General features: G+C 56.8%; 1 protein-coding gene and 1 long non-coding RNA gene across 16 annotated transcripts in view; one reads left to right on the plus strand and one right to left on the minus strand.

The window, feature by feature from the left end:
- The window catches only part of BIN1 (bridging integrator 1), a 55,558-nt gene extending 48,030 nt beyond the window's left edge, over positions 1-7,528 (minus strand). For all 14 annotated transcript variants that reach the window (XM_078451417.2, XM_078451415.2, XM_078451412.2 and 11 more), the window contains exon 1: positions 7,327-7,528. In XM_078451417.2, coding sequence (XP_078307543.1) covers positions 7,327-7,410 — 84 coding nt within the window. In that variant the 5' untranslated portion in view covers positions 7,411-7,528. The remainder of the gene's footprint in view (positions 1-7,326) is intronic.
- A 160-nt stretch (positions 7,529-7,688) lies between these two features.
- Positions 7,689-10,361, plus strand: LOC132672654 (uncharacterized). Of its 2 annotated transcripts, XR_013557348.2 has the most exons (4): positions 7,689-7,842; positions 8,208-8,244; positions 8,487-8,644; positions 8,908-10,361. It is a non-coding gene; the product is annotated as an uncharacterized LOC132672654 (long non-coding RNA). The 2 variants fall into 2 exon arrangements; XR_013557347.2 differs by lacking the exon at positions 8,208-8,244.
- The last annotated feature ends 225 nt before the right edge of the window (positions 10,362-10,586 follow it).

The raw sequence follows: 10,586 nt of genomic DNA on the forward strand, positions 1-10,586 counted from the left end.
CCATTTTACTGGGGGAGACGGTACTGTGATGCCTGGGTCCCTCGGAATGGCCTGCACGGTGCGGGAGGTGCCCCTCCATCTGACTCCAAGCCCTGAGCTCTAACTCTGGCCTTCTCTGCTCTCTGAAGGCCTGAAATCCTGCAGTCCTGGCTTTCCTACGCCACCCACCCTGCACCCTGAACACTCAGGGCATCTCCCAGGCCTTGGCCAGCCCTGCCTGAGGAATCCACGCACCCATGCAGAAGTTATGCACTGAGCACGTGCCATGTGCTGAGCTGGAGGTGCCACAGCTACCATAGGAGGCGGGACCCACCCTCGTGGAGCAGATATTCTAGGGAGCTTGCCTCAGGCTGCCCTGGGCCAGCCTCAAGCCTGCACCCAAGAGACCTGCCTCCCCACCAGAGCAATTGCTTGGGGCTGGGCAGCAAGGTCCCCCTCCCCCCTCCCACCCCCAGGGGTGGGTAGTAGGTCCCAGACTTTCAGATTCCACTCCAGGAAAAGACCAGCATGTGTGTATGGTCAATTGCATGACTATATCCTCCTCTGTAACATTAAAAAACAACTCTATTAACATCATTTCATAAAAGAAACACTGTTACAATAATACAAACAAAAGTAGACAGAATCTCAGAATAGAGAGTGTCTCTTTATACTGAATGAACTGGATACAGCTTTTATATTTGGGAAAACACACACGCTCACATAAATACACACCACATTGCCTCGTTAGTCCTTATTTGCATGCAGAAACTCTTGCTTTGGGCTACATCAGGAAACCTCCGGCAGTTTCCACACCCCAGAGCCCACCACACGTCCCAAAAGAGTGAAGGTCACACCCCAAGTGTACGGCTAGACAGAGGGGACAAGAGACCCCAAAACTCATTTAATGGGAAAGGAAGAAGGTCTTGGGGATCCAAATCTGTCAGATGATCCACCTGATAGACAAGGCCTTCCTGGTCAGGAGGGGTCAGGAGGGGTCACTAGAGATGCACTTCTCATTTCACATCTCTGCCAGAGACCTGGTAACCCAGATAGTTGACCAGGAGAGCCCATGGGCAAGTCATACGACTGCTGGGCCTCAGTGTTTTGATCTGCTGAATGGGAATCATAATGACCTCACCTGGTTGCAGTGGAGATGAGAGTTTTCACCAAGCACCTGGCACTCAGCAGGGTACACAGTAAACCATGGCTGTTATTATCAAGTTAATATTTGACCAACTCTTCCCTCGGAGCAAGAAGAGGCCTGCCTTTCCCTTTTCAACTGCCCAGCCCTGACCCCTGTCAGCCCTTAGCATGGAGTCCGTTTTGCCTGAAGTGAGTGACCTCTTTGGGAGGTGACAGCCCCTTTGGGGAGGCACCAACACCCCTAGGTGTCAGCCAGTTCCCACGAGGGTGTCCCATCCACAGCACAAGACCAGCTCCTTTGGGGAATGGCAAGCCCAGTGCATTTAATCTGCACAGCACCCCGCAAGGCACACACCCCGATACCAAGGGAGGGAACAGACTCCGAGAGGTCAATGAGTCTTGCCCACGGGCAGTAATGCTAGGGAGAGATTCAGACTCAGCTTTCTAAAAAGTCTTACAAGCACCCACCCCCAAGTCTGGGTCATCTTTGGTGCCTCCCTCCTCCTCTTTCAGTGGCCCCTCTGACCCCCTCATTCTACATTCCAAACCCAGAGCCCCTGCCCCGCTTCCAAGCTGCCCGGGCCTGTCCTCCGTCAGTGCCCTGCTGAGCAGTTTTAGCATGGGCATCCTTTCCTTTGCACTTTTAGTCCCAAAAAGAAACTCTTCCCAAAGAGTCTTTAGAGAAACACAACATCCAAGGGTGACATCTAATGGAAAGACTTCCTCCTCCAGGTGCCCTCTTACCTGGAGCCCAGAAGCTTCCAGTCAGCCTCTCCCTGGTCAATCCCTTGCACTGTGTGAGAGCCCATGTTCACATCCACACCTGAGTCCTCAGCAGTGGTAACTAGGGGATGTTCGGGAAACGCTGAGCCCAGTTCTCAGAACCCACTCCACCTGCCAGTACATGTTTGTTTCTTTACCGTCTCCCCAAGCTAGAATGTCAGCTCCCTGAGGGTGGGGCTTGGTTTTGCTCAGCCCTGTACCCCCTGTCCCTAGAACAGTGCCCAACACATAGTGGGTGCTCAATGTTCCTTCCATGAATTAAAGAACGGATGAGCAACCCCCCTCACTTTACTGATGGCCAAAGTGAAGAAGCCCAGAGAGGGGGAATAACTTACCCAGGGCCACCGAGTTTATCTGTAGGAGAGTTGATATTCACTCCAGAGCTGATTCCCTCCCCTGCCACCGGCTGCCCCTCTAAACACACACACACACACACACACACACACACACACACACACACAGGCATGCACACACACGCACACCGCACACCATCATAAGCCCTGATCATCTAAGGGCTCAGCAGGGATTAGCTGTCTGTAGAGGCCTGTAATGGACACTCACAGGGAGAAGGTTGGGAAGCAGGCCTAGGCAGGGACGGCAGGCTCCAGGGTGGCCTCACTGTACTGCCCTGCCCCACAGAGCTGGCATTTAGTGAGCACTTGCTATGTGCTGGGCACCGTCCAAGGCTTTACTCTCCAACACAAATAAGCGCAGAGGAACCATTATTACCACACTTTATAGATGAAGGTCCTGCCGCTTGCCCAAGGTCCTATAGGGAAACCAAGGATTGCCTGCCTGCCAAGCCCATGCAGGCTGCCTTTTTGACATGCTCCTGTAGTCTCTTCTCCTGTAGTAAGAAAGAGGCCTAACACTGAGGGGCGGACCCAGGGATTCTAGAAACTCATGGAAAAAGAACAATGCAAGGCCTGGCCTTAGGTTCCGGCAGGATGGAGGGACAGAAACATTCTCTTCACATCGTGAAAGTCACACAGCTTGTAAGGGACAAGCTGAATCCAAACTGCCTGGTCCAGGGAAAGGGACGTGGTCAGCGAGCTGCTGGCCTCCTGTGCTCACTCTCACCCCATACCTCAGCCCACAAGGACCCTCCCAGAACACCCTCCGTGCCCCACGTAGCCCAGTGAGCACATCCTTGTCTGCAGGCCCCTGGGCAAAACGGCCTTTGCCTAATTCTGAGTCCTGCCATGAGCCAGCAGGGCTCTGCTGAGTGGGGACCCAGCTCACCCCCAGGCCCCAGCCCAGCCAGGACCCCCAGAGCTCAGGGAAGTCTGGAGGCCATGCTTCCAATCTTTCCGTGCCCACGTTCCCTAGCCAAATGTCCTGAGCCCCTATAGACATGCTCCCAGAGATGATGCCTGGTTCAGGAGCCTTCCATCCAGTGGGTGAACCATCTCCATCAATAATTCAGGTTCAGGGACAAGCTGCTCCAAGGGTAGGCGGGTACAAAAGCCTTGTGCAAACTCAGAGGAAAGAGACACAGAGCAGGCAGATAGGGAGAGGCCAAGGAACAGGCGACATGGGGCAGGGTGTGGGCACAGACAAAAGAGAGGGGAGGAAGAGTCCTCAGACACCCAGGGACAGAGCGATGGACACCAAGATGAGGAAAGAGAAATGCAGAATGTGAAGGGAGGGGAGCAATGGGTGGCTGGGGCCTGGGGAAGGGGGGAGGTGAGAGGGGGCTGGGAGGCATCCGGGTAGGCCCCACTCCCAGGGCACCTGCTCCTCCCTATGGCACGGCTCTTCTTACGGCTGCCGTGAGGATAAAGACTGGTCATACAGGCCTGGCTCCAGCTGAGGCTAACACAGCCACTTTGTTGGGAGACCTTGACCACCAGGCAAGTGTGGTGCCATCGGGGCCATGTGTCAGGGTCCTATAAATAACTGCCGCACCTTCCACTCTGACTTGCCAGCCCTGGGCCCTGCCCTCTCCCAGCTGGGCCTCCCCATTCCCAGCAGGCTCTAGGCGGCCTAGGGGGACAGAGTGCATACTCCCACCCCCTGCCAGAGCCTCCTTCCTTGTGCTCATCAGCAGCCCCAGCTCTGCCAGCACACAGCCTCCCTCAAGCACACCGCTCTGCTCTGTGAGGACGCCTGAGCAGTAGGCCTCAGGGGCAAGCAGGCCAGGTTCCACCCCCACCCCAGCTGTCCCTTCTCCCCCACCATCCCCTCCCCCAAGGGGCCCAGCCCGCCAACCTCTAATCCTCTGTCATCTGACCCGGGCTCCACCCTACCTTTGGCTCTGTCCAGCCACCCTACTGAGGCCCAAAAATGGACGCAATGGGAAGGTGACCTCATGACACCCCCAGGCCGAGCTCCAGGCACACGGTCTGCACCCCAGCCCTCTGGGGCAGCCGGCGGCTGGGAGGTGAGCAGTGTCACTGCCAAGCTCAGACCCTGCTGGCCCCTCCGATATACGCTTACGCCATCCTCATGACCAGAGGCCACAGGACCTTACAACAGTAAGCTCCACGGCAGTCAAAGCCAGCACAGCCCACTCCCCACGGCACCCTCGGCGGGGCCCAGGGCCAGGCACACAGCACATGCCAAGGCAGAATTTGCTGAACGAGGAGCACACAGCACAAGTCAGCCCACCCACAAGCCTGCATCAGGACTCCCAGGCCAAGCCCTCAAATGCCCTTGTTTGTTCATACATAGTCACTGTACCTCCGCCAGGGCCAGGTGAACATTTGGGTGCACACGCAGGTCTGCTCTCCCCTCAGGGACAGCACCCAGACCAGCGACCCAGGGATGGGGGAGGGTGAGATGGGTAACGCCAAGCCAAGACCCATGCAGAGACCCACTAGGCTGGGGGCACAGGAGAGCTGGCTCCGTAGGCACCAGAGGGCAAGCAAGGAAACTTGAGCACACTGTCACCCTCGGAGTCCTGCTGGATGTTTGGGCTGGGAGTGGATGTGGGGAAATCGGGAAAGAAGAAAAGGAGAGATGGGGCCCTTGAACCTATGCGGATACAATCTAGGCCCTCCACCCCAGCTACTGCTTGTCCCTGACCAGGAGATGCCCTCCTAGGGCAACCGGACAGCTGGAACTGTCCCCATCATTCACTGATATGGCAGAGTCCAGGTGGGGGAAGGGCGGGGGGGGGGGTGCCTGTGAGACCACTGACACTGTGAATTAGACATGGTCCTGAAGACCACCAGCAGATGACACACTCTGAACCACAGGAGGGCAAAGGGGAGATGCATCAGGCTTCTGGGAAGGGGGTACCTCGGCAGGGCCCACAAGGGAGGGGACTGAAGGAAGGCTATTCTCTGGCTTCCGATGGGGGGAGGGTCTCCTCACCAGTGCCTGAAGGCCAGAACACAGGCAGCACTCAACAACTCTGGTCGCTTAGAGCCCAGGCTTGGGCAGTGCCAGCCCTTGGCCAAGGCCAGCACCCATGGCTGACCAGCTGTCAGCCAACTGCCCATGCCACAAAACAGGAGCCGAAGAGGGAGGGGTGGCAGCTCAGTGGGGTCAGTAATGACATACTGCCACTTACAAGGAGGGGACACAGGTCATGCCTGCTGTCCCTGAAGTTACTGAAAGACACTGCTGCAGAGACAAGGCAAACCAGGACAAAGGGGACACCAAAAGAGCCAAGGGGAGCTAGGGAGGAATAGGACGTCAGTGGAGTGGGGGCGGGGACCTGGTCTCAGCTAACCTTCTGCTTCCCATTCATCTTTCCCAGCCCCTCAGCAGCAGGAAGTAGGCTTAGCCCAGAGCTGCCGGCTCCAGGCACCTAGATGGATTACCCAGTCTAGGGCGAGAGAGGGGGGAGGGGGAGGAAGCAAGGGCAGAAGCATCTGCCCCTCCACCCCCACCGACGCTCATAGAAGCCTTCCAGCTTCCCCCCCCCCCCCCCCCCCCCCCCCGCCCCACACACACACCAGCTATCTGCGGTGCTTTAATCCCTCCCCCCGCCCGGGGCCCGGAGGGGGGGTGGTACAGCTGCTGGGGCCAGGCCAGATCTGGAGACTGGCTGAGGGCCCTAACCTCCACACACACCCACCTATCTCCTTAGCCTGGGACCTTAAGGATGAGCGACGGGACTTAGGGAGGCGCCCGGGAAGCTCTAGCCGCCGTCCCCCCCCCCCACCCCCCCCTTCCCGGCCCCAATCACGTGGCCGCATCCTTAGGGAGCCCCGCAGGTCTTAGCTGCAAAAGTCATTGTTTATAAACAGCCACAGCCAGGCAGGGGAAGGCCGACTGGTCCCCAGATTCCTCCTCTCGGCTGAGCGTCGGGCGGGAGAGAGGGCTGACTCCGCTGGGGGGCACTGGGGGACCACCCCGGCTGGACCACGGATTCTACAATCCTAGATTTCAGAGTCCGAGGCGGCAGGGGAAGTGGCGTCAGCAGCTGGCGTGATCCAATTCAATGAACCAGAGGTGGCTTGGGAGGGAAAAGTGAGCGCGCGCGGACCCCTGCCCCCGGGTCCCGCACGTCCGGCACGGTCAGGGAGCCGCGGGAAGCCCCAGCTCCGTCCCCGCTCGCCTGCTGCCCGCTGCCCTGGGCGCCGAGGGGTCGGGTTTCCTGAGGCGCCCTCCACGCCCCCCGGCTTAGCCCCAGCTCCTTCGAGCCAGCTCCCCACCCAGGTGGTGGGCTCCCAAAACCGGAGCCACCACCCCCTCCCCAGCCGCCGGAAACGCCAAGCCGGGGCTGGAGCGGGAGCACCTCCCCGAGGGGCGCGCAGCGCCGCGCTCCCTGAGGGCCGGGCGGGAGCGGCCAGGCCGCGGGCACCTCTCGGCAAAGGAAACTCGATCCCTCCTGCGGCCGGCGGGGACAGAAGGTGGAGAGGCGGGCGGGGAGGAGGGAACGGAGGGCGTAGGAAGCGCCCAGAGGCCTGGAGAGCGAGTGCTCCAGCACCCGCGGGCCTCGGGGCAGCCTCGGGATTCCCGGAGCACGGCGGCCCTGGGGGACGGGTAACAGGCTCCCTCCTTCCCCCTGGAGCCGGCCCCGCCCGCGTGGCTCGCGTGGGGCTGAGGGGCTAGGGGCGCCACCCAGCCTCCCAGCCTCCCGGCCCTCGGTCTCCAACGTTGGGTTTACTGGACCTCGCGCCCCGAGAAGAGCGTGGGCCGCCTCTTCTCTGCAGACAGGCGGAGGAGATACAAAGCGGGTTGGGGGGGGGGGGGGGGGAAACGAGGGCGGGGGGGGGGGTTGAGGGGACAGCTGCGCCCTCTCCTGCCCCTGCCGGGGGTGGGGAGACAAGACGCGGACCGGAGGGGGCGCCCAGACCGCTGGGGGCTGCAGCCCGTGGATCCCCGAAGACTCCCAGCAGCGGTCGTCCGGAGGTGACAGGGCCTGATCCCGGGTGAGGACCAGCCCCTGGGGGTGAGGGGTTAGGGGGAGGGAGGGGACAGGTGGCCCGGACCGCGCGGAGGCCGGGGATCTGGCTCCCTCACCTTCTCCTGCGCGCGCGTGAGCTTCTTCTGCACGTTGCTGGCGATCTTCCCTGCGGTCACCCCCTTGCTGCCCATCTCGGCCATCGTGGCTCAGGCCTCGCCAGGCGGCGGGCGCCGATCTCCCAGCCCCCAGCCCCCGGCCGCGCGTCCGGCCCCGGCTCCGGCTCCACGCCGCTCTCTCGACAGCCGAGCCGACTGACGGAGGCGGAGCGTTAGCCCGGCGAGCGAGCGAGCGACGCGGGGACCCGGGGAGGGACGGACCGAGGGAGGGGCGGGGAGGAGGGGCCGGGCCTCGGGCGGCGGTCAGCGCCCCCCGCCCGCCCCCTGCGGACCAGACTCTGCCTTTTAAAGGGCCTCCGCGGGCGTCGGAACCCTCGGCAGACCTGGAGCGAGGGGAGGTGCGCGAGGGCGCCCGGTGCTGCGGCGAGCGGGTCTCCTGGGGCACTCCGAAGACACCGCCCCGGGGCGGAGACGAAGACGCCGTCCTCTCGGGACAAGAGACCAGCCTGAGAAAGGGTGCGTTCCAAAACCAGAGGTTAAGGGCGGCGATCGGGGCGCGTCCCCGGGATCGGGGAGCCCCGGCCTGGAGCGCGCGGCGGGAACCCGCTCTCCAGCTCTGGGTTTGGCTCTGGCCTCGCGCAGGACGCTCGGCCTCGCCCTGGCCTATAGACTCACCAGTTTTCACCTGGGTTCTGGGGGGGGGGGGGGGGGGCCGGGGGGGGGGCCCCTCTAGGACATCTTCACATCTCTGTCCTTGGCACCTAGTCCCATGCCTACAAAGCGCGCTGTTTTCCCATTTGCCAATAATTATTACTGTAATAACAACTGACCATTAACTGAGCACTTACTGTGTGCCTGGCACTCGGCTGTCTCCTGAACAGGCGGTATAGCTTCCAGTCTCCACAACAGCCCTATGAGGTAGGTGCTGTTATCATTCCCATTTGACAAATGGGCGCAGAGAGGCCTGGAACCAAATCTCTGGTTCTGCCTTCCAGGCTCTCTACCACTATATACTACTGGGCTGCCTTCTCTTCTGTGAGGCGGGGAGGGGGATGATTAATGATCGTTATTCAAAGAGAAGATAAGGTTATTGCTAACTAGCTTTGCCAACAAATCAATGACACTTGTTCGAGATTTATAAATATGTGTTGAATCTACAGATCCCACTCACACCCCTTCCCCAAATTATGTCAGAGGCTATAAAGGATGCCACAGCCCTATGCTGCCCTGGAGGCCAGGGCACCGCCCTGCAAGGTTTCTCAGGCACCGAAGGCTGAGCTGAGTGGAGAGAGGAGTCCTGGACGCCCTGTTGAGGCGGGTGGACAGGTGCCAGGGCAGAGGTCCCTGGGAGGCTCCCAGAAGCAGGAAAGACTTTGGAGACCATACACCAAGCCCCGCCCCCATATAAATGGAGAAACTGAGGCCCAGGAATAAAAGGTTTTCACTTCCCTCTGCATGGAAGGCCTCCTGTACTCTGGCCACTCCTCCTCCTTCTTCTTCCCATTACTGCTCAGTGCCCATAAGGGATGATCTTAACCAGTCCTCCCTCCTGGCTTATTACCACTCCTATTTTGCAGAAAGACAGACTGGGGATTGCAGCAACTGAAGATCACAAGAGAGAAGCAGATATCCAAACCCTGGTCTTCCTGCACTAAAGCCCTCAGCTGATACACCGAACTGCGTCCCAGAAAAAGCACCAAGCACTGCACAAATGGAAAGCATTTTGTCAAAATTATGATTATAAACTCAAGCCCGATTCATGAGTTACAAAAACAAAACGTAAACAGCACAGCCTGAGTTGTTAAAGCGACTTTTTTCTAAAAGCTCAACGTGCTTTCACTTCATGGTCTCTCTTCTCCTAATTTTATGATTGTCGTTTTTCTAACCGTTCTCTAAGAGCGCTGTCTCCCAACACTCCTCGGAGGAAAGGAGGAAATAAGCAGAAGTCAAACCATATTACAATCAGTTCCCAGGGAACAGTGGGAGATTGTGCTTCGCTGGGCTTTGGTGTTGCAAAATATCACTTGACAAAAAAATTGGAAGCAACTTAGATGGTTATCAGCAGGATGGAGTCAGCTAGGGGATCATTCTAAACAACCATCCAGAGATGTAGCAACATGAAAATAATGCTTACAGTATAGTTGTGAGCAAAAAGGAGAAGACAAAAAACACTGTGCATGCACTCTGTCCTTGCAACCACTAAAAATAAATATAAGTGCTCGTGATCCAAGACTCAAAAGGACCATGCACAAAGGAAACAGGCTTTGTTTAAGGTCGAGAGATTATGGCTGATTTTTTCCTCTTAATTTCCTAAATATTCTACAATATACTATATGGCCTTAATAACTAAACACACGCATAGCTGTATCTTTAAACGTGATAATCCTTTTTTTTTTTAATGTCTATTTATTTTTGAAAGACAGAGACAGAGTGTGAGTGGGAGAGGGGCAGAGAGAAAGGAAGAGACAGAATCGGAAGCAGGCTCCAGGATCTGAGCTGTCAGCACAGAGCCTCACATGGGGCTAGAACTCACCAACTGTGAGATTGTGACCTGAGCCGAAGTTGGAAGCTTAGGGGACAGTGCCACGGAGGCACTGAGACACCCCTAAACATGGCAACTCTTAATGTGATATCTACGTTGGAAAAACTTTTTTAAACACAAAGGCATTGGAAGATCTATTGAAATAAACAATGCTAGTTTGAGAGTACATAGAAATTTAAATGTTTTAAACTTCAAAAACTACTATTAACACATAAGGTTAAAAGTTTGGAAGGACATACTCCAAAAATGTTAGTCACGAGTCCAAGGGGTAGGAATGTAGGAGATTTTTACTTTCTTCTTTATGATTTGCTATAATGTCTGATTTTCTTTACCATGATAGCCCATTGTTTTCACGATCACAAACAAAACACTAAGATCCAGTATAACTGGGCAAATGGCACAGATGGACAATTCACAAAATCGGAGTTTCAAATGATCAATTAACAGGTTTAAAAAAAAAAAAAAGCATTTATTAAATCAACGAATTATATCATTCCTGCCTCTACTTTCATCAAATTGGCGAATCATTTTTTAAACTACATTACCTACAGCCAGAGAGACAGGCACTCACACATACTGCTTCTGAGATTATGACAGATACTGGAATTTCCAGAAAGCAGTCTTGTAATATGTATTAAGAACCATCAAAATGTCTATATTCTTTAGGGCGTCTGGGTGGCTCAGTCGGTTCAGCATCAGACTTTTTTTTTTTAACTTT

This window comes from Panthera onca, chromosome C1, assembly GCF_046562875.1.
Source record: "Panthera onca isolate mPanOnc1 chromosome C1, mPanOnc1 haplotype 2, whole genome shotgun sequence".
Taxonomy (NCBI): domain Eukaryota; kingdom Metazoa; phylum Chordata; class Mammalia; order Carnivora; family Felidae; genus Panthera; species Panthera onca.